The sequence below is a fragment of the Barbus barbus genome, assembly GCF_936440315.1.
Source record: "Barbus barbus genome assembly, chromosome: 14".
NCBI lineage: Eukaryota > Metazoa > Chordata > Actinopteri > Cypriniformes > Cyprinidae > Barbus > Barbus barbus.
In genome coordinates this window covers 20,931,266-20,955,646 of record NC_136742.1, presented here as the reverse complement: position 1 = coordinate 20,955,646, position 24,381 = coordinate 20,931,266, and the positions used below count along the sequence as shown (strand labels likewise).

Here is a 24,381-nt window from a genome sequence, read left to right as displayed (position 1 = left end):
GTTGTAATGAAAAAAACCCAACAAATTTGAATCTGTATGACAGCGTTATGGTTATTGCAAATAACAGTGTCCAGTATCTTTTGATTGCGCACCGGTGGAATGCGTTTTTACATTAAAACGCTGGTATGTAAGCCTGTATACACACTCTACTATCATGCCCCCTCCAACCCAGACTAAATTATTTTATTTTTTCTCAAGCTGTGCGTGGAAAGAGCTGACTCTGTGTTTGGAAAATGCGCACAAATGCGTAAAATATTCATGCGTGACACTGAGATTCGTTTGAATCCACACGCTTACTTTTGCAGTCCATATCTTCCGTTTCTCCACCTCATAGTGTTAAACATGCTACTTTATTGAAACGTCTGTATCATGTGTGGTTATAGAATGAAGCTGTGATGCTTGTGTGGAGGGAGGGAGGGGGTGGGGGATATACAACCCGTTTCTTGCATAATCTACTGTGCTGGGATTAACGTGCCATTTTGGTATTTTCTTGTTAACCCAGAACAATTCTTGACTCTTTTTGGACACACGCACGCACACACACGCTTGTACTGTATCAAAGGATAATTTTGGCCATGAGAGGTGCCCAAATGTTTTCTAGGTAGGCAGATCACTAGATTGTTGTCTAGGTTTTGAGACTGTGAGTGTGCAATGTGTTTTGAATAGGCCAAATTTTAAGTATTGGTGGGTTTAGCTGCCCTCTCTGGATTAGATCTGGCAGCACAATGGATGGAGTTAATAGTTCTCGGTGAGAAACGGGTTATCTGTCGAGGCTTCTCTCTTCTCATCTATCTCGCTCCACGCAAAACCACATCCAAATTAATGCCATATTAGATCATAAACCTACACACCTGTGCAGAAACTGTAGGAGAATGACAACACTGCAGCTGGGTTTTTAATTCATTTCAAATATTCGAATCAGTTTGCTCAGTCAACATTGCTAAAGGTTACTTTGTTACTACAGTAGGCGGCGACAAGTTCCTTTTGTGTTATGATTGAGTCATTGAATCATTTACTCAGCCGATTTATATTGAAGTTTGTGTCTAGAAATCTGCTGAGTCGCAACAAAAGTCCCAAATAACAGCATAATTGTCATTTTCGCCTCCATGTTTGTCGACTGCTGGGCATTATTTTATCAGTTAGTAGTCTGAAAAAAATGCATAATATCTTGTCTCATTTTCGGCATACAATCACAATTGGCAAGCCAATTCAGTTCGTTGCCGAACAGCGACTTGTTCACTGAAGGGGGCGTATTCGTTCAGTAGGTCCAACAAATAAACGGCTTCTTCACAGGCCGCGCTCGAATGCTATTTGCTCGCGCAGCTGTCAGTCTTTGAAGGCAGGAATAAAGTAACGCGTTTGTGACAAGGATCCTGACGAGTCGACGCCTATGGAGTCAAAACAATGCCGCATACAATTGCAAGAGAATTGAAGTATTGCAAAAGAAAATAAAGTTTTGGAAATGAAAGTGTTGAGAAAAAATAATGTACTTTTTGCAAATAAAAATAAAGAATTGCAAAATATAAATTAAACAGAGCAAAAGCAATGATTTTGCAATACATATTTTCCATGGCCATATCTACAAATTTATTTGCAATGCTGCTTTTATTTTGCGTTTCAGTCAAGTTTGAGCTCGCAATACCGTTTTCCCCCTTTGCGCTTCACGTTTCTACGCGTCTCACTTTGTGGCACTGTTTTGACATGGGGGTGGAGTCAAGGGACGGGGGCGTGTACAACAGGTTTGGGCATGCCTCCCTGGAAGTGACGTCATCGGCCCGAGATGCAGACCACATCTGATCCAGTCACCTTCATTGAGCAGAGGCATGCGGGTGGATTGTTTCCTTTTATTTACTAGCTTTAAAACAAACATGCATGTTTTCATTTTATTAACTTTATTAACAAATGTATATGTATATTATCAGTGTTTGTCAGCGCACAGCGTTCTTTGTTTACATTAGTTCAGAGTTACTGCTAGTTTTAATGTACAAGAATGCAATTAACTTCATAAACTATACATCATTAAAAAGTCGTGAATGTGATAATACTGTATGTCGTGACCACGAGTTTAATCATGCATAAACAAACCCGCGTGACCATAGCAACCTATAATGCTGTTAATGCAGGGAGACATGCCCAGGCCTGTTGTACACGCCCCCGTCCCTTGACTCCACCCCCATGTCAAAACAGTGCCACAAAGTGAGACGCGCAGAAATGTGAAGCGCAAAGGGGGAAAACGGTATCGCAAGCTCAAACTTGGCTGAAACGCAAAATAATTTTGCAATCCTTTGTTTTTATTTGCAAAACTAATTTTTTTTTCTCACAATACTTCATTTGCAATTCTTCATTTTCGTTTGCAAAACTTTATTTTCTTTTGCAATACTTAAATTCTCTTGCAAATATATGCGCCATTGTTTTGACTCCATAGACGCCGTCTAATAATTATTCTACGGAGAATGTTTTGAAATCTATTCCACATTAATTATTTTCAAGAGCTTACATGGTATTATCTTTAAGTATGTTATTATTAAGCACTAAATGATTTCTGAAGAGAAGGAAATTTTCACGTAATCTTTCCGTTTTTAGAAAAATGGTGACACGCACGATATTGATAAAGTTGTTTCTTTAAATACCGCTCTCTAATTAATAATCACTAATCTAATAATTTGAAACGAGGTTACAGGAGTGCATTTACAGAGGCTTTGGCCTTTTTGTCAAGTTGAAATTTAATAGACGCATACGAACGCTGAATTACGTTAATATTTAATTCATAATTAGTGAAAAGATGAAAAGAGAAACGAGAGAGATGGGAAGGATGAAGTGAAGCTTGTTGCTGCTGCTCGTCCCCGCGAGCGCAGCTTACGTAACCCGCTTTAGCCACTAAACAAACATACACAGACAGAGAGTCTGCGTCTCAAAACACACTGAGCTGCCTATCTAGACAGCATTATAGGGGCGTCTTGATGCTCAGAAGTGCTATCAGTGTAAGCACCCTCTAGGTTTTAAAACACAGACAGAGTGCGACGATGACAGCTCTTAAGCAGAGGCCAGTGCTGTAAACCTGTAGTCAACCATTGTTGTTCTCTGGATACAATGCAGCAGGGTCTGTGTTCTGCCTGTTGTTTTTGTCTATCTATAGCACATCAGGATTATTTGAGCAATTTGAAGGGCTGGTAGTTGGATATATTCAGTTGAAATTGATAATGAATAGTCCCTGAGGGGAAGTTTGACTCCATTGTGCTGCACGCATACACATGCTTTACCACTACACTTCAAATCAAGACCAACCAGTATTATTTTAGTAATATTTATAATATTTTTTTAAATTCACTATTATTTTTATATTTTCAGTTTTCATATTTTAGTTCGAGTCATTTTTACGTGGTTTTATTATATTTTATTAGTTTTTTTTATTCAGTTTTAGTATGTTTAGCACTTCAATAAAATGAAAATGTTGCCCTGGCAACTAACTGATATAAATTAATCTAGTATTTTTGTTTCAGCTTTGTTTAACAAAGTAAACAATAACAACACTGTAAACATCTGTCACATTAAAAATGATGAAACATGTGTCATAAGCAAAAACAGATAAATAAAAATGTAAATAAATAAAATGTAAAATAGTTTAATTGCTGGCTGAAATTTTAAAGTAAATTTCTGTGCTGGTTATGCCCCCAAGCTTTACATTGTGTACTTTTTAAAAAAAAAATTCTTTTCTGATTTGATCCGCAGACTGTGCGCTATGGCTTCCCTTATCAGCCCTCTTCTATGGCATTCGACCCCGTCCAGAAAATCCTTGCCATCGGGACTCAGAGTGGAGCTTTACGATTGTATCCTTTTTCACAATGGAAATTAAATAATCTCTGCTCTGTTTCAGGTGCAGTCTGAACCCATCAGTAAGTATTTAGTTTCTTTGTCAGTTGTGTTATTAGGTGGTACTATTGGTGTGTTTAAGGGCATTGATTCTGATTCTCAAGCTAAAAACAAATTCATTAGGACATGGATGACCCACTGTTGGTTTTGCCTTTCTGAAATGTGACCTACATTATGCTGCACCACAACATAACAAGCTTCATCTGCTTTAAAGTAATGCCAGTTGTTGTGCTTAACTGAGTTGATCCGCTGTCATGGCTTGTCAGTCAGACCCGTCATACGTCTTTTGTATAAGGACGTTTATTGTTACTGGATTGGGATTTGGGATCATTAAGGCACATCACATTAGTTCAGTGACTCTCTCTTCACCCTCATGAATGATCCTAGTACATAAATTCAGATATTAATTATACCGAACAAGTCACTAAGGTCTATTCCCACCTCAGAGACATCAAAGAACTTCCTGTCTAATCAAAATCTCTATTCACACGCTGTATTTAAATTTCCACGTTCCACGATTCATTCGTACACACAGAGGCATGACATTACTTTTCACAGTGAGCACATCTGTAATTGAAAATATTTCTTCTGCCGTCACTACGGGATAATTTGCTGTCAGTCAAGTCGGAAGAACAAGTCGGCTTGACACCACCCTTTGTCAGATGTTGAATGATATTGGTGGAAGTTGATACATGCGGCGGCTCTTCAGAGAACAGCCTCTTTAGAAGGAGTTCGGTGATACTTAGCCTCTTTGAGTGATTGTGATCAGATAAATGTTGGCTGCCGTGAGATGAGGGCAAATGAAAATCTCCCTAAGAGACTCCAAATTGTGATTAGTGCACCGTCCTTTCTTTCTTTCTTTCTTTCTTTCTTTCTTTCTTTCTTTCTTCACATCTCATCCCGAGCTATCCGCAGTGCAAAACGAATCTCAAGATTCAGCTGAATGGGATGGTATGAAGTCTTACCTTTGATATTGTGACTGATTTGGTCTCTGAGTCTGTACCTAAGCTACAAGCCTAGAATTAGTTGACAAATCTTGGATGGACTAGCAAAACTGTGACTGACTTAGGTTATGCTGGTATTTCTGGTCAGATATACATGGTACAATTCTCATAGTATTTTATAGTATTTGCAATGTTATCTCATTCAGTTTTGTAGATACATATTTTTTTAAATGTCAGTGTTTTGATTGACAATGAAACGCAGTTAACAGCTTTTAAATGTTCAAAAGTTCAGTATATACAGTATATATATATATATATATATATATATATATATATATATATATATATATATATATATAATAAAAAAAAAAAAGAAATTAATACTTCTATTCATCAAGGATGTGTTAAATTGATCAAAAGTGACAGTAAAGAGTTAACATTTATGTTTCAAATAAACGCTGTTCTTTTATTTAAAAATATTAAGCAGTGCAACTGTTTTCAACATTGATAATAGAAAATGTTACTTGAGCCCCAAATCAAGCCCGTGTCTGACAGTTTATCAGAATTCTCGGCCCGAGTCCGACCCGAGCCCGTCTTTTTTCCCCTTCTCCCAAAAAAGCTTATATTACTGTTTCAGCTATTAAAATAGTTCAGTTTTGTATGAAAAGGCTATTGTATTTTGTTTCATTATTTTATTAAGTTAATAAAAAAAAAATGTTTGGGGCATTTTTTATTCGTTAAATGTAAGTTTTTGTTTTTTAAAGTAACGACCAAGCGGCCAGCGGCAGATAGTGAGCCAGCGCGATCACTTGCATTGGAAACATTTCAAAATACGCTATCATTTTTGCTCATAAAGGTAAGAGTAATAGGCTACATTGTTCGGAACTGTAAAGGGTCTACTTTTATTTGTGTGCACTCACAATATCAACAAAACGTGCTTTTATAAAATAAAGAAAGAAAACCAGGATGCTCTTTCTGCAGTTTTGGTTTTGAGCAGGAGCGCTTCTGATAAACCTAAATGAGACCAGAGTCCGACCCGAGCCCGATCTGTAACAAAAAAAAATGGCCCGAGCCAATGGACTCATTCGATAAATTACATTTTAAATTATATTAAAATAGATAAGAGTTATTTTAAATTGTAATAATATTCACAGTAATACTGTTTTTTTTTTTTTTTTACTGTATTTTGATCAAATAAATTCAGCTTTGTGATTGTAAGACTTTCAACAACATAAAAAAATAAATATTTCAGACCTCAAACTTTTGAACATTGGTTTACAATAAAACCCACCTATTAATTCCAAATAATTTAATCTTCTATGAAAAAACTTTATCTAAAGTTTTAGATGCTGTCAGTGTCATCGCATTGATATTATAAAACGTAGTCTCTGTTCAAACATATAAAAATGTTAATGTGCTAGATGCACAATTAATGTGTGAATACCTATGAATGCTAATGAGATCACATTGGTATGTGTAGCTTATGCCAGACAGTGTGTGTCTGTAGCTGTGAGCTGCATAGCGCTGTGAAGATCTGTTTTGCAGTTGTGTAAACTTCTCCCCAGTTGAGAATGACTGAAAGTGGCAGATCAAGAGACCAGAATGGCAGAATCCTGGCAAAATCATCCAGAAGATTAGAGCAGAGGGAGGGAGAGGAGAGTCTTCAGTCTCAGGCCAGCGGGCAAATGCGCTGCGATCCCAAAAGCGTTCTGCTTCCCACAGACTGCTTGCAGAAAGTGACACGACAGTCAGATGTTGAAAAGATCAGAGACCGAGAGAGAATGTGTTTTTTTAAGCTTTGGCATCAAAGGGGTGTAATTTCTGCACCACCAAACAAAACACTCCCACTGTCTACTCTTGGTCGGACAAACATATAGTCCCACCCCCGAACTCACACCATTGGTTGAGCCATTTAGCATTTTTTGTTGTTGTTAAAAAAAATTGCACACTTCTGCTTTAAACAACCTTTTATAGGCTATCATATTGTTATTGGTGGTTTGAATAAGTGAACCATTTGAATAATTAAATTGCGGGTGGTGAAATGGTGGTTATTATGTAGCAGACAGTTTTGGGTGGTCCCTGTCCTTTGAGAATTGTATTTTTAAGTGCAGAGGGGAGAGAATGGCAGACTCATAACTCAACTAGCCTCACGGGCCCCAAGACTGTGCGGCTCACACGCAGATCTATTGATCAACCTCTCAGACACACACACACACACACACAGACATGCATAAAGTGGTGTGATGACCTCATGGTAAAGCAGACACATTTTAAATAGTCTCCTGAGTATTTGCACTTCCTCTTGTTGCAGTAGACTGTGAGATTGTCAGCTGCTATGCACAAATATGTCTCCAACACTGATTGCTGACAGTCATAATCACTGTAATTTAGAATATAACCCATTATGAGTCTGATAATTTTATTCACAATAATCATCTCTTCAAATTTTAATGAAGGGTATTTATTTCTAAAGAAGACATATGTCACAATGATCAAGCCTGTTGGGCTTGTAATAAATACATTTGAATTAAATGTCATTGAAAGATATGAAGGCTGTGTCCAAAACCTTGCAGCCTCGCCACCCAATCAGACTAAAAAAAGTTGTGACGTATTGTCAAGTATGGTGACCCATACTCGAAATTGGTGCTCTGCGTTTAACCCATTCATAAAATTTAGGTTGAACCTTTACTGATGTCACATAGACTATTTTAACGATGTCGGATTTGATCAAAATATTTGAATTTGTGTTCCGAAGATAAACAAAGGTCTTACTGGTTTGGAACGACATGAGGGTGATTAATCAATGACAGAATTTTCATGTTTGGGTGAATTATCCCTTTAAATAAAAAGGTTAAATAAGATAAATGATTTTTTTTAATTCATTTTAAGAAATTAATAATTTTATTCAGCAAAGATTAATTAAATTTATGAATGTGACAGCAAAGACTTTGTCAGAAAAAATGCCAGAAAAATGTATCACAATTTTAACAGAAATATTAATCAGCACAACTGCTTTAACACTGATAATAATAATAAATCAACATATAGCATGATTTCTGAGGCATCATGTGACACTGAAGACTGGAGTAATGGCTGCTGAAAATGCAGCTTTGGCATCAAAGGAATTAGTTAAATCTGAAATAGTTATTGTAAACTGGTTTGCATAAGTGATGTCTTTCAAAAACATCAAAAAAATCTTTCTGACCACAAACCTTTGAACAGCAGTTTAAAGTCTCAGTTGGGACATAAAAAGTCAAAATTATGAGAAATTAAATCTCAACAACTGCGAAAACTGACTTCCATGGTACATTGCCTGAGAAGGCAGCATTTTTCAGCTTACGGACACAGCCGGAAACATCCATTGACCACTGGAAAATGTATATTGAAGACTAGCACACACACACACACACACACATTATCATCTACACATCAGCTTCGAAGGTACCTCATCTTGTCTCTAACGATCAGTAGTAGTGATGCTACACTGTTGCTGAGAATGCTGAAACTGGTGATGCGTCCCATTGTACGATTCCACATGAGATATGAAATATACTGGCTGTGACATGGCTGTGGTGGTTATTTATGTGTGTTAAGTGCTTGTGACTTGTTTTGCTTTGAGTGTCAGGCATGTAGAGCTGAGCCTAACACACACACATATACATACACACACACAGACATTGCCCGAGGACGCCTATGCCACTTCTTACGTAATCCACAGGAGCAAGGCTCATCATCTGGAGAGCTTGGCTGTAGTGTATGTGTGTGTGTGTGTGTGTGTGTGTGTGCACTTGTGTGCTGTGATCGGCTCAAGCAAAGGCGTTTAAGTCCATAATGGCACAGCAGCAGCCATCTATGATTGAGTGTGTGACTGTATAACTCACTGTACTTGTAACTGCAGGAGGGGCCACCAATTCAGACAAATCTGATCAGATTCACTAGGCACTCAAACCTCATTGCATTAGAGATAGAACGGTGCAGGGAAGAACCTACAGTGCCTGTTGGTTTTTGAGAAATTATTGTACATGCTTATTTTTTCCACAGTGTCCACATTAGGAATGTGCAAACTAGATAACTTTAAAATTGGCTGGTTATGGTACGGCCTGTAAAATTGTGCAGGTTAAGGGCTTATTCACAGACCGGACGTCATGAGACGGGGTTCTTAGCCCCTAGATAGAATGGTAACACTTTACAATAAGGGTACATGAATAATCTTGCACTAATGCCTAAATGAATACTTAATTCATCACATACTAATGATTATTAAAGGAGTTAACTAATTATGAAATAATGAAGAGCTATCCTTAACTACGACTGGAGTCACATGGATTCATGCATGAATAACGATAGCCTTAACTACATGTTAGTACATGTTTGATAATTAATGCATTAGTTCACATTTATGGGTAAACTAAATCAAACAGCCTCTTTAAGAAGGAATAAGAAGTACTCTGACTTTGAAATTAATTTAAATAATTTAATACTATCATAATTTGAGCATTTGACATCCTCAGCTTTGTCAAACATTATTGGGTGGCAAAGGATTAGTTGATCCTCCTCATCAAGTGTAGAAAATACTAAATACACTAATGGCTGATCTTGTCTGTTTTATGTTCTTCTCTTTACTTTTAAACTCACCCTATTGTGACTTATACACAGATTAATAAAAAACCAAAACCCACAAAGAACATTTGTAGAACAATTCCTAAATAAATGCTCAAACTGAGTTCACTCTCCATCCAGACACAGCCGTGATGATCCTGTACCTCCGCTCTCTGACTTCTTGAAAATCCACACAGCATCTCTTAACCGGGCTGAATATTCACTGTGTTAGTACATGTGTGTTTGATAGAAAGTATAACATAAACCATTAGCTAAGTTTAGTAGTTAACAGTGAATTCATTATAATTGGGCTTCCTCAAGTAAAGTCATTTCAAAATAAACTTTAACAAGCCATTAGTTCATGTTAGTGTATGGGTAGTTAATAATGAGTTGACACAAATACACATTAACAAATCATCAAATTAAATACCATTAAACATGCTGTAAAAGTGTCCTCCTTTATTCCTTTAAACCATCAATACAACAAACAATGATTTTTAGTTATTTTATTATTTATATACATAATTTCACATATATGGACTCAAAAGAAAGTCCAAACATAATGTTGTTATTATTATTATTATTATTTAGTCATTTAGCAGACGCTTTTATCCAAAGCGACTTACAAATGAGGACATTAGAAGCAATCAAAACCAACAAAAGAGCAACAACGTGCAAGTGCTAGTACAAGTCTTGGGTAGCCTGATGCAGTACACATAAAAATATTATTATTTTTTTTTTTTTTTAAAGAAAACGAGTAGATAGAGAGGCTTCCGGTTCTGGACACAAATGGAGTAGACGCGTCTACCTCGTGGTCCCTATATCGATTTCTTTTATTTTCAGTTAACAATCATCTACCTGTTTAATATTTTTTTAATGTAATTGGAAAACATATTTAACACTTAAGAAAGCAGAAAATGGCATCTAAATCAGCCAAAAAAGCAAAGAAAGATATTACTGCCAAAGACGATGCGTCTGCGGTTCACGGTGAGGTTAGCATGTCGACCTTGACAAGTTTACTGGAAGAGCACAGAGCCGATCTCTCTTGGGGGAGACTTTAATTGCTGTCTTGACCCGGTGTTGGACCATTCGTCTTCTAAATCATGTGCCCCAAGTAAATCTTCTATTTACCTAAAAAGTTTTTTTTTTCTGAATATGGCCTATCAGATGCATGGCGATTTCTGAATCCCCAAAAAAAGAGAATATTCCTTTTTATTCACTTAAAAAAAAAAGAAACACTCGCTGAGGATTTGGACTCAATTTAGGAGATCATTTGGCTTTAGGGATCCTTCTCTTCTTAGCCCTGTTGCCCGTAATCACTTTTTCTTACCTTCAATGCAGGATGGGTCGTTTAGGAGTTGGTCTGACAAGGGGATAACATGCTTTAAAGATTTATTTATCGACAATTTATTTGCTTCTTTTGAACAGTTAGTGTCACACTTTGGTCTTACTAAATCTGATTTCTTTAGAATCTTGCAAGTAAGAGATTATATTAGGTCATTTTTATCTGATTTTCCAATGATCCCTCCTGAAAATCCTTTGGATAGCTATCTTTCGTGCAACATATTAGCTAAGGGCTCAATTTCCATAATTTATAATTTAATGATAAATCAGTCGTCTTCCTCTTTAGACAACTTCAAGAGAGCTTGGGAGGAAGACCTTGGTGGACCACTCTTGGATGACACATAGAACTGTGTACTTAAACAGGTTCATTCGTCATCCATGTGTGCTCGGCACTCTCTTATTCAGTTTAAAGTAGTACACAGAGCTCATATATCCAAAGTTAAATTAGCTCAAATGTTTCCTGGTACTAGCTCTTTGTGCAGTAGATGTCAGTGTGCTGAAGGTATTTTAATTCACATGTTCTGGACATGTCCCAAACTAGAACGTTTCTGGTGGTCAATATTTAACACCCTTTCTGTGGTTCTTCAGTGCAGATTAGAACCAGAACCACTTGTGGCATTGTTTGAAGTTGCTCCAGAGGAGTTACAGCTGTCTGTATCAATGTGTAAAATTCTTGCCTTCTCCTCTTTGTTAGCACGTAGACCCATTCTATTAAAATGGAAGAATTCTCTCCCACCCACACATATTCAATGGATTAGAGAAACGAAGTCTTGTCTATACCTTGAAAAGATTAAGTACTCATTAAGAGGATTGGGAAAACAATTCTTTAAGATGTGGCAACCTTTCATTGATTATGTTGACAATTTTAAATAATACCCTTTCATTGATTTGCATTTACATCTTGATTTTTTGGATTTTATCTATTTATTTCCCTCTTTTCTCTGATGCAGACATTTATATGTATGCACTGATTTTTTTTTTCTCCTTTTTATTTATTTATTTTACAATTACTATCATCATTATTATTATTATTATTTTATTTATTTATTTATTTATTTATTTTTAAACCTGTAACCCTTTTTGAATTATTGGACAGCATGAGCGTTACTCTGGGGTTGGTAAGGGTTGGGAGATTGTTAAATGTGATTTATATCAGAAAAAATCTATAAATATTAAAACCAGAAAATGAGTAGCTAGAATATAGACAAAAGAAACCTAGTGTTTTTTTTATTATTTGTTTTTTTTTAGAAACAAGTAGATAGAATAGAAAAAAGAAAGCTAATGTTAGTTTTACAAGAAAAGCTAGCAATTATTTTTTTAATAAAAAGAAGACAGATAGATAAAATAAAATTAGAATTGAGAGTGCTAGAGTTAGAGGGTCAAATAAAGATGGAAGAGATGAGTTTTTAGCCGTTTCTTGAAGATGGGTAAGGATTCAGCTGCTCAGATTGAGTTGGGCAGGTCATTCCACCAGATGGGAACAGTTAATGAAAAAGTCTGTGAAAGTGATTTTGTGCCTCTTTGGGATGGCACAATAATGTGTCGTTCACTTGCAGAACGCAAGCTTCTAGAGCAGTGGTTCCCAACCTTTTTTTCAGGGGACCCCTATTTTAACATGTCAGTCAAGAGTAGTGAGTGATTTTTGTCTTTGCGTTTTGTTGTTTTATTAACGTTAAAGGAATAGTTCCCCCAAAAATAAAAATACCATCATTTTATACCATAATTTCTTCAAGAGTTGTTTTAAACCTGAGTGAGTTTCTTTCTTCTGCTGAACATAAATGCTATTTCGAAGAACATGGAAAACCAAACAGTTGCTGGTCCCCATTGACTTCCATATGATTTTTTCCTTCTATCAAATTCAGTGTGGACCAGCAACTGTTTGATTACCCTCATTCTTCAAAATATCTTCTTTTGTGTTCAGCACAAGAAAGAAATTAATACAGGTTTGGGACAACATGTGAGTGAGTAAATAATGACATAAATTAAATTGTAGGGTGAACTATCCCTTTAATGATAGTCAACAGCATGTTTAGTACTGTACCTTTAAGACCTGCTCGCATCTACAGGCATGTATCCATTTTTCTCTCAACAGTTTACTTTCATTTTAGACATAACCGAGTCTATATGTAAACCTTGTGTGTTTTGACCGTATTAGCCCAAAAGATAACTTAGTTCAGTAATCAGGCGCTGTTTGAAAGGTTTTAGCGCACACGCTTCTGGTGTATGCGCTCAGAAAAAGCACAAGTCAGACCAGCGTGCGAATTAAACATTTAACCAGCAAGGCTTGTATGCAAATAATGTACTTTTGCGATCGCGAATAAGTGCAGTGTCCTGTCAGAGTAACTACTACTGTATGTCATGTTGTACAGTATAGCCTATAGAGACGGCGGCGCAGAACTGTAATTGATAGAATGTTTTCTGTAGCATGATACTATGATATTTCTTCAAAAGCAGATCGTGGAGAAATGTTATCGTCCACGATCAAAAATCGTCATATTGCACACCCCTAATTCATTCATATTTTAATTCATATAATTTCCCTCTGTAAAACCTTTCACTGCTTTCCGCCATATTTTCAAACAAAAGGAAACCTACGCTGCATGCTGCACTGTGTGAGATTGTTACTACCTTTGCTTAATGTTGGACAGTATTTAGGTGAGTTTTTATAATCCTGGTAAACAAATGGTTTTAATCATAATACAGAATATGAAATGGTAGGCACTAACTGTCGGGAATTTCATCTTGTGGTCAAACTAGAATGAGCTTGGCGGCCCCTTGTAAATTTTTAGCCCCCAGGTTGGGAACCCCTGTTCTAGAGGGCACATAAGTCTGAAGTAATGAATTTAGGTAAAGGGGTGCAGAGCCAGTGGTGGTTCTGTAGGCAAACATTAATGCCTTGAATTTAATGCGAGCAGCTATTGGTAGTCAGTGCAAATTGATGAACAGAGGCGAGACGTGCGTTCTTTTCGGCTCATTAAAGATTAATCTTGCAGTGGCATTTTGGATTAATTGTAGAGGTTTGATGGAATTGGCTGGAAGACCTGCCAAGAGAGCATTTCAATAGTCAAGTCTGGACAGAACAAGAGCCTGAACAAGGAGTTGTGTTGCATGTTCCGAGAGAAAGGGCCTGACCTTCTTAATATTGTATAATGCAAATCTGCAGGACCAGGCAGTTTTAGCAATGTGGTCTGAGAAAGTCAGCTTATCATCAATCACAACTCCAAGGTTTCTGGCTGTTTTTGAAGGAGTTATGGTTGATGAGCCTAACTGGAAGGTGAAATTGTGATGAAGTGATGTGTTAGCTGAAACTACAAGCAGTTCTGTCTTAGCTAGGTTGAGTTGAAGGTGATGGTCCTTCATCCAGCAAGAAATGTCTGTTAGACATGCTGAGATGCTATCGTCGGATCATCAGTATGGAATGAGAGGTAGAGTTGAGTGTCATCAGCATAGCAGTGATATGAAAAGCCATGTTTCTGAATGACAGAACCTAGTGATGCCATGTAGACAGAAAAGAGAAGTGGTCTAAGAACTGAGCCCTGAGGCACCCCAGTAGCTAGATGTTGCGATGTTAATGTTACCTCTAAAGACACACAGAAGGTCATATTTCACGTCCAGAAGCTCAAAACAGTGCTGTTAATTATTGTACATAACTTTCCAGAAGAAAAGGGAAATGCAAACATGACTTTAATTCGGTTTACAAAAGCAGATGACATTTATTAGATTAAAATATAGACATTACCGTAACAACAAACCTTACATGCCGAGCGAGCGCCTACAATGCGCCACTAATAAGTGTCCCACCAGAAACAAACCTTACATACTATAGTTATTTATTTGCAAATGATTAAATTATTGTTCATTGAAAGTATTAGTGCCATTAATTACACAGATCTGTTAAATCAAACGTTGAAAATAGACCAATAAATAACACTAATATTTTGTATGATTAGTTTTTAGTGTATGATATGTGTTTAGTCATAACGTGTTTTCTTCCCGTGACTACAAAGATTTGTTTCTGGTGGGACACTCATTAGGTGCGCACTGTAGGCGCTCACTCGGCGCATAAGGTTTGTTGTTACGATAATGTCGATATTTTAATCTAATAAATGTTGTCTGCATTTGTAAACCAAATAAAACTATGTTTGCATTTCCCTTTTTTTTCTGGAAAGTTATGTACAGTAATTAACAGCATTGTTTTGAGCTTCTGGACGCGAGATATTTGACCTTCTTTAGAGGTAACATTATGTATGGACTTTCTTTTAATGAATAATAAAATAACTAAAAATCATTGTTTGTTCTATTGGTGTTGTAAAGGAATAAGGAGTACACTTTTACAGCATGTTTAATGGTATGTAATTTGATGATTTGTTAATGTGCCTTTGTGTCAACTCATTATTAACTACCAATACACTAACATCAACTAATGGCTTGTTAAAGTTGATTTTAACATGACTTTACTTGAGAAGGCTCAACATAACTAACTCATTATTAACTACCCACTAACTAACATGAACTAATGGCTTGTTAAAGTTGATTTTGACATGGCTTTACTTGAGGAAGCCCAATTATAATGAATTCACTGTTAACTACTAAACTTAGCTAATGGTTTATGTTATACTTTCTATCAAACACACATGTACTAACAAAGTGAATATTCAGCCCGGTTAAGAGATGCTGTATGAATTTTCAAGAAGTCAGAGAGCGGAGGTACAGGATCATCACGGCTGTGTCTGGATGGAGAGTGAACTCAGTTTGAGCATTTATTTAGGAATTGATCTATAAATGTTCTTTGTGGGTTTTGTTTTTTTATTTTTTATTAATCTGTGTATAAGTCACAATAGGGTGAGTTTAAAGGGAAAGAGAGGAACATATAACAGACAAGATCAGCCATTAGTGTATTTAGTATTTTCTACACTTGAGGAGGATCAACTAATCTTTTGCCACCCAATAATGTTTGACAAAGCTGAGGATGTCAAATGCTCAAATTATGATTAGTATTAATTTATTTAAATTAATTTCAAAGTCAGAGTACTTCTTATTCCTTCTTAAAGAGGCTGTTTGATTTAGTTTACCCATAAATGTTAACTAATGCCTTAACTATCAAACATGTACTAACATGTAGTTAAGGCTGTCGTTATTCATGCATGAATCCATGTGACTCCAGTCGTAGTTAAGGATAGCTCTTCGTTAGTGCATAATTAGTTAACTTCTTTAATAATCATTAGTATGCGATGAATTAAGTATTAATTTAAGCATTAGTACATGATTATTCACGTACCCTTATTGTAAAGTGTTACCGATAGAATGCAGTAGAACTGAACTCAGAGGTCTTAAGATGTATTTTTTAAAGTTGAAAGAAGTTTTTAACTTGACAAATAATCTTAATGCGATGCTCATAGCGAGAGACATTTGAGCATTTGTACTCTGACAGTAATTGTCTTGAAATGTATTGTTGAAGGTGGTGAATTTGTTGCCTGTGTCGGCGGTGCTTTAAATGGGATGCATTTAGTGACGCAAGTACTCGGAGAGGGTTTTAGCATGTTGACAGTAACAGTTACCGTTTTTACTGTCAGTTACCGTTTTTACTGTCATGCTGTCAGCATGCTAAAAACCCTCCCTGAGACATAGAAGAATATTTGATTTAAAAAAAAAAAAAAAATATATATATATATATATATATATATATATATATATATATATATATATATATATATATATATATATATATACACTGCTGCTCAAAAGTTTGAGATCAGTAAGATTTTTTATGATTTCAAAGAAGTTTCTTCTGCTCATCAGGGCTGGATCTATTTGATCACAAATACAGAAAAAAACTGTTATTTTGAAAGAATCAGAAAGAGCTTTTATTGCCAAGTATGCTTGTGCATAGAAGGAATTTGTTTTAGTGTCATAAGCTTCCAGTTCACAGAGACAAAAACGACACACAGACAATAAAAATAAGATGAGAATAAAAAAATACACATATGTAAATATAAATTTAAAAAGAAAAAAATTTAAAAAGAAAAAAATAACTGAAACCTAAATGATTGTATATACCGTTGTGCAATAGATGACAGAATGGGATAGAATAAAAGGAGATACAGGGATGTACAAGGATGGAGGTGGTCGCAAATAAATATAAGGTTATTGCACATTGTTATTGCATAATGGGGTGGGGGGGAAATCCAATCCATAAATTGGATTGCCTGGGGGAAGAAACTGTTCTTGTGCCTGGCTGTCCTGGTAATTGTGGCTCTGTAGCGCCGGCCAGATGACAAAAGTTCAAAAAGGGGATGACTTGGATGTGAGGGATCCAGAGTGATTTTCTGAGCCCTTTTCCTCACTCTGGATGTATATAGTTCTTGGAGGGTGGGCAGGGGGGCATCGATAATCCGTTCAGCAGTCCGAATCGTTCTCTCTAGTCTTCTAATCCTTGATTTTGTAGCTGAGCCAAACCAGACAGTTATTGATGTGCACAGGACAGACTCAATGACGGCTGAGTAGAACTGTTTCAGCAGCTCCTGTGGCAGGTTAAACTTCCTGAGCTGGCGAATGAAGTACAACCTTTGTTGGGATTTTTTTCAATGGAGTTGATGTGAGTGTCCCAATTCAGGCCCTGAGAGATGATGGATCCCAGGAACTTGAATGTCTCCACTGCAGTCACAGTGGAGACATTCAAGTTTCTCCTGAAGTCCACTATCATCTCCACTGTTTTTAGCGTGTTGAGCTCCAGGTTGATTAGACTGCACCAGACAACCAGCTCTTTAACCTCCTGTCTGTAGGCAGACTCGTCACCGTCCTGGAAGAGGCCGATGAGTGTGGTGTCGTCTGCAAACATCAGGAGCTTGACAGAGGGCAATTTAGAGGTGCAGTCGTTGGTGTACAGAGAGAAGAGCAGTGGGGAGAGAACACAGCCCTGAGGGGCACCAGTGTTGGTGGAGCGGCTGTTTGACATGAATTTCCCCGGTCTCACTAGTTGCTGCCTATCTGTCAGAAAGCTGGTGATCCACTGACAGATAGAGCTAGGGACAGAGAGCTGGGTTAGTTTGGTCTGGAGGAGTGTAGGGATGATGGTGTTGAAGGCCGACCTAAAGTCCACAAACAGCATCCTCACATAAGTCCCTGATTTGTCCACGTGTTGCAGGATGTAATGCAGTCCCATGTTGACTGCATCATCCACGGTCCTGTTTGCTCGGCAAACTGCAGGGGTCCAGTAAGGGTCCAGTGATGTCCTTCAGATAAGCCAGAACCGTTTTTTTTAAATAACTTCATGACGACAGACGTTAGAGCCACAGGTCTGTAGTCATTAAGTCCTGTTATCTTGGGTTTCTTTGGAACAGGGATGATGGTGGAGTATTTGAAGCAGGAAGGGACTTTACACAGCTCCAGTGATCTGTTGAAGATATGTGTGAAGATGGGGACCAGCCAAATATTATTGCAATTTAAAATAAGTTTTCTATTTTAATATACTTTAAAAATTATTTAATCCTGTGATCAAAGCTGAATTTTCAGCATCATCCTTCAGAAATCATTCGGTAGCACTTTATTTTACATTCCTGTTCCTCATGTACATACTATGTACTTATTGTAGTAATTACAATAACTAGGTACTAACCCTGAACCTACCCCTAAACCTAACCCTACCCCATGTAGTTACCTCATAGTACTGGTACTTTCTTTGGTAAGAATATTGTAAGTACATTGTAAGTACACGTACTGTAAAATAAAGTGCAACCAATCATTCTAATATGCTGATTTATAATCAATGTTGGAAACCGTTGTGCTGCTTCGTATTTTTTGGGGGGACCTGTGATATTTTTTTTTTTAGGATGTTTTGATTAATAAAAAGATAAAAAGTTAAAAAGAACAGCATTTATTTAAAAAGGAAATTTTGTGTTACAATATACAATGCTATTCAAAAGTTTGGGGTCAGTAATTTTAAGTAATTGTCCAACAGCTTATCAGAATTACCGGCCCGAGCCCATCTTGTTTTCCCCTTCTCCCAAAACAGCTTATACTACTGTTTCAGGTATTAAAATAGTTCAGTTTGTATGTAATGGCAAAATGATTATATTTCGTTTTGTTTCTTTATTAAGTTAATTTAGAGAAATGTTTGGAGCATTTTTGTTCGTTAAATATAGTAATAAGTCCTAAGTTTTTGTTTTTTAAAGTAATGACCAAGTGGCCAGCGGCAGACAGTGAGCTGATCATAGCCTATATGTTTAATCAATTTAGCCTTCTCAAATCATCAGGACTTGCCTAAAATAAAATCTATAGATATACTAAAACAGTTAAAGCATATAACAATGTTTAAACATTAAACCTGCGCTATAATAATAATGTGCGCTAGCCTATATCTGAGTTTGTGCGGAGAGTGGAAGCTAAAGCGCGCTCTGCAGGACATGGAGGCACCAGAGCAAACGCTTGCTTTTTTTTTCAGTGGAAAAAACTTCAAATAGCCTACGACAATTTTTTTTCTGATAAAGGTAGGAGTAATACATCATTCGGACCTGTAAAGTGTCTACTTGTATTTGTGTGCACTCACAATTTCAACAAAACGTGCTTTTATAAAACAAAGAAAACAAACATGATGTGCTTTCTGCCGTCTTGAACAGGAGCGCTTCACAAAAATGAACCGAAGCTGAGCGAATACATGTCTCACAGACATGATAAATATATCTATAGAAAGCTTTAAATGATCACTTAATGAAATAAAAAAATCGATTCTTTTATTCTAATCGTAATCATAATCAATAAAGATGCATTTCTCTCTAAAGGCGTGTCTAATGAGGAGACGCGAGTGAGGATCAGCAACTTCATCCTTGCGACACAGACTCAGAAAATATTAGTTTATTATTCAATCATTCAAATATCTCCTTACTATTTCACGCGGACACATTCATGGTTATGTTTGCTGGGGTTTTGCAGCAAGCTTTAGCCTATTGCGTGCATTTGAACGCAGAACTATTCAGCTGTGCTGAAGACACTTGCGCACCTGCTGCTGCTGCGGGACACTAAACACCATCGAGCCGCCCTTGACAGTCGCGGCACGGTCTCGTGTTGTCTCCACCAGCGCGGCAATTTTTTTCATCACTAATTGATGGATGTCTAAAATATAAAAATAAGGAGAAACATAAAACAGGCCCGAGGCCCGGGCCCCGTCTGCACTATGACGTGAAAATTGGCCTTTTGCTGAACTTTATTTCTCCCTTTTCAAATCTCATATCACATCATAAAGGCATTTATTTTTAATAAAAATTAAAGAAATAACCAAAAAGTTGAAAATAAAGTATCGGGTAGGGTTAGGGTAGGTGTAGGTGTAGGGAGGGCTTTATTATCAATAAGGTGGCATCCATTTAATAATCTGAATTAAAATTATAATTTATACTCAGTATGTTATTATTGAATACTGTTTTATAATGTAATACAATACTGAAGTGCAGATAATTGCCACTATTTTGCAACAAGTAGTATAAATAGCAGAAAATACTGCTATTTTAATAGTGTAAATATAATTATAGCTATTTGCACTTAGTGTAAATAGCATATCGCTAAAAAATACTGCTGTTTTCACTTAGTGTAGATAAAATCCATTGCTATTTGAACTTTGAAAATGGCCGCGATTTCAACTGAGGGGGGCCTATAATCAGTCCGTGCCCAGGGCACCTCTGCGTCATGATCCGTCCCTGGTAAGTGATTAATGACAAAATTGTCATTTTGGGGTGGAGTAACCCTTTAACCGTTGACTATAGCCATTCAACATTACAGTATAATTTACATTTACATTTAGTCATTTGGCAGACACTTTTATGAGAGCTATCAATTGAGAGCTAATTGAGAGCTATCAATTTTAATATTTATTAGACTTTAATAAAATAACTTCTAATTTAAGCTCCTCCAGAGTCCCCTTAAGTGCCCGCTCCTCCAGAGCGCACTCAAGTGCCCGTTCCTTCAGAGCGCCCCACAGAGCCCGCTCCTCCTCAATGGCTCCCAGAGGGGAATTTCCCCAAGAAAATTTTGAGGGGGGGGGTGGGGGCATATGGTCACGGCCTGTGTGGCCAGGCCAAGGACCAAGGCCACGGAGTTCCCGGATCCGCCATGGCTTCCCGAGTTCCCTGATCCGCCATGGCCTCCCGAGTCTCCAGTCCCGCCGTGGCCTCCCGAGTCTCCAGTCCCGCCATGGCCTCCCAAGGGGGGGCGTAATGTCAGTCCTGTGTCTTGTTTGCCCCTCCTCTCGTGCCCATATTTGGACTTCCTGTTCCTTTCCTCGTTTAGAGTCTTTAGTAGTTCTTTTGTCCCCAGCCCTGTGTTTAATTACTCCTCACCTGTTTCTGTTCTTCCTCGTTTGATTTCCCTGTGTTCATAAGCCCTGTGTTTCCCTGCCTCTGTGTCCGGTCTGATTGTCTTCCTCTGTGTCTCCTGCGATCTCTGAGTTTCTGATCAAATAAATTCTAAGTTTAAGAAGTTCTTCGCCTCCGCGTTTCCCTGTTCCCGAGAGAGTGTTACAACTCTCTAGATCTTCCATATTAAAAAAATAAAATTCTACACATGAAATATGAAAGCAAGTAGACATGATTATGACGATTTATTTTACATTTACATTACATTTACATTTATTCATTTAGCTGACGCTTTTATCCAAAGCGACTTACAATTGCTATATATGTCAGAGGTCACACGCCTCTGGAGCAACTGGGGTTAAGTGTCTTGCTCAGGGACACATTGGTGTCTCACAGTGGATTCGAACCCGGGTCTCTCACACCAAAGGCATGTGTCTTATCCACTGCGCCGTCACCACCCCTATTGGGGTGGTGTGTTTTCTGTATGTGTTTTGTATGCAGCTCATGGTATTTTTTATAGCAATACAGGATGTTTATGACAAATATTAGCAGTGTAGCATTATTAAACATACAAAGAGTGCCTGTGACTGCTTATTATAGAATCAAAATCAACTATAGATTACAATCAGAAGTTATTACAAGCACTCGATGATGGTTTAAAGTGGGTAAGCAAATTCATTAATAATTAAATACATTTTCAAGTGTAGCTTGATGCTAATTGTACTTCTAATTATATTGTAGGATGTAGCCTGTTCTTGTAAGCATTATAGATAGTTTGTGTTTCTGGTGTAGAACCAAACTTTATCTTAATTTATAATCTTAATCTTAAATGTTAAATCCACATACAGGTTAGCCTACATATCTGAGGAAAAATGCATTGTTTTTCGGCGCCACCTAGTGTGCAGGCGTGAATTAGCAGAAGGCGAACATTCGTTTCGCTCTCTGTGCGAAAGCACTGTTCGTCGGCGATTCGCCTCGCTTTTTCTTATCGTGCTCAGTGTGGAAAGGCCTTTAAATTTAAAAAACTTAATCCCTGTGTTAACGCGCTAATTTTGACAGCACTAATATATATAAATATACATATATTAGGGATGCGCGGTATACATATATTATATTTAAAACTGTACGATATGATCATTTTGCTCAATTTGGTATTTCATACGCTGCAGTTGCGAAATGCACGTGTAGGTGGCAGTGCTTCCCAAATTGCTGCACAACCGGTAAATGTGACAACAGAACAACGCGATGGATCAAACAGATGAAACTCTATTAACGCACCCGAAATTAATTAATAAAGAGAGAAGAAGTGAAATATGGCATTACTTTGGATACAAAACAGATGACAAAGGTGAATGAACTGACCTTACTGCACCTGTATGTAAGCGTTGTTATAATCATGTTGCCTTTTTAAGCATTTGTCGCTTGCTCATCCTCATCGTTTCAGAGAATTAAGAGATCGACAGGTGAGTGCATCATTCATAAATTCAGATTTAATTTGAACTTTTATTTACAACTGATCAACGCACATACAGATGTAATAGAGCTTGGCAAACTACGTCACGCCGCGTCAGATTCCGCCATGTTTTATGTAACACTCAGGAGCACACAGTGTAAACGCATGCAAATCACCTCAGAAAAAAGCCAACCGTTTACTATTAATATTTTTTGAATACCATCTTACATACTCTTAGAATAAAACGGACTAATAAGTAAATCTCTTTTAAAAAATGGCTCTGTGGTTTGTCTGAGAGGCTGCATATTCATTATTCAGTCTCCTTCACTACAGTGGTACTGATACAGATAACAGCTAAAACACTTTGATTAGAGCAGCAAAACCATGCCTATTTTTTAAAGGGGATAATACATAGCTCTTAAACAGTGGATCGTTTAGCATTGTTATATATCACAATATTGCCGAGTAAATCTGCTCAGTGTAAAGAATTAAGCCATTATAGAGGTAACAGAACTTACTGTAATCTGCTTTGAATCGATGTTTATTGTGGATGCTGTGCAAATAAATAATGAACCAAGTTGAAGATTCCTTATTATTAGAGATGGCGAACAATGATAAACGATCAAATAAATGAATGAATGAAACTTAATCCTTACAAACAAGTGTCCAGGGATCAAAGAGCTGCCACAGATAATATTTCCATATATGATTTTCTTTTATTTGTAGTGTGAGGGCAAACAGTTTAATGCAAATCACTGTATATTAAATCTACAGAGATCAATTATTAAGCCATATCTTATTTGAGTTGTTACCGAGTTTGTTTAAATTTCATCAGTGTGAATGTAGACATTATATAGGCTATTATTTTATGCTTATGTGATTCAACTTAAGATCGTGTTGAATGATTAACGCTTACTGTATCAACAGCGTTAATCAAAAGCAGAGGTATTTCATGCAGACACTGATAAGGGCTAACTTATGGCATCTATTAATGTCTGCAGGAAATACCTCTTTCAGCTTTCTAAGGCTGAAAAAAGCACGTTTTTCACACCGGCTGTGTAAAGGGCTATGGCAAATGATGTAAAGTGAGCCTTAACCACTCCAACGCGATCTTAAGTAGAAAAATAGAAACATTTAATAATATCAACATCTATATTCACTATATTATCCAGTCTCTGCGGTAGCTCCCGTTACCTAAATTCCCAGAATGCATTGCCGCTGTGACGACACATTCCCAGACTCTATACAGTGAGCTCAAACGTGCATGTGTGACACACACACACTTTGCCATTGAAGTTTTGGTCACGCACTGGCATTTCATACAATTGATAATTAATTGGATTTGAATTGAGCAAGAATTTTGCTATATTAATTTTAGTATCAATGATATGAAAGGAATGTTTCTGCCGCGCTGTCGACCGCTAATATGAAGCAAGCGAGATAGTGAGATTTATATGTAATGCTTTTTCTTTGGCTGAAATCTGAAAATCTGAGAGAGAGAGAAATAATAACGTGATTTTGAATATTACTGTGTTAGAATAACACTTTACAATAACAATAAAGCAACATTTGTTGCATTAATTGCGCAACTTCAGTTGTATTTTTTTTTTCTTCAAACTCAGTCAAAATGTAATCTATGTTCCCGGTAGGTTTTTTTGTTACATTTTTGAGAAATGTTGTTTGCACTATGTGTTTGCACTGGAAAGATAAGAATACAGTGGGGCAAATAAGTATTTGATGCACTGCCGATTTTTCAAGTTTTCCCACTTACAAAGAATGGAGAGATCTGTAATTTTCATCGTATGTACACCTCAACTGTGAGAGACAGAAT

General features: G+C 37.0%; 2 protein-coding genes across 5 annotated transcripts in view; both read left to right on the top strand.

The window, feature by feature from the left end:
• LOC306879751 (enhancer of rudimentary homolog) overlaps positions 1-24,381 on the top strand; it is a 1,222,178-nt gene that overhangs the window by 916,808 nt on the left and 280,989 nt on the right. The gene's annotated exons all lie outside the window — the stretch shown is intronic.
• The window catches only part of LOC306879749 (syntaxin-binding protein 5-like), a gene marked incomplete at its 5' end in the record, with an annotated part of 113,004 nt that overhangs the window by 318 nt on the left and 88,305 nt on the right, over positions 1-24,381 (top strand). For all 4 annotated transcript variants that reach the window (XM_079432923.1, XM_079432922.1, XM_079432921.1 and 1 more), the window contains one exon: positions 3,730-3,827. In XM_079432923.1, coding sequence (XP_079289049.1) covers positions 3,730-3,827 — 98 coding nt within the window. The remainder of the gene's footprint in view (positions 1-3,729; positions 3,828-24,381) is intronic.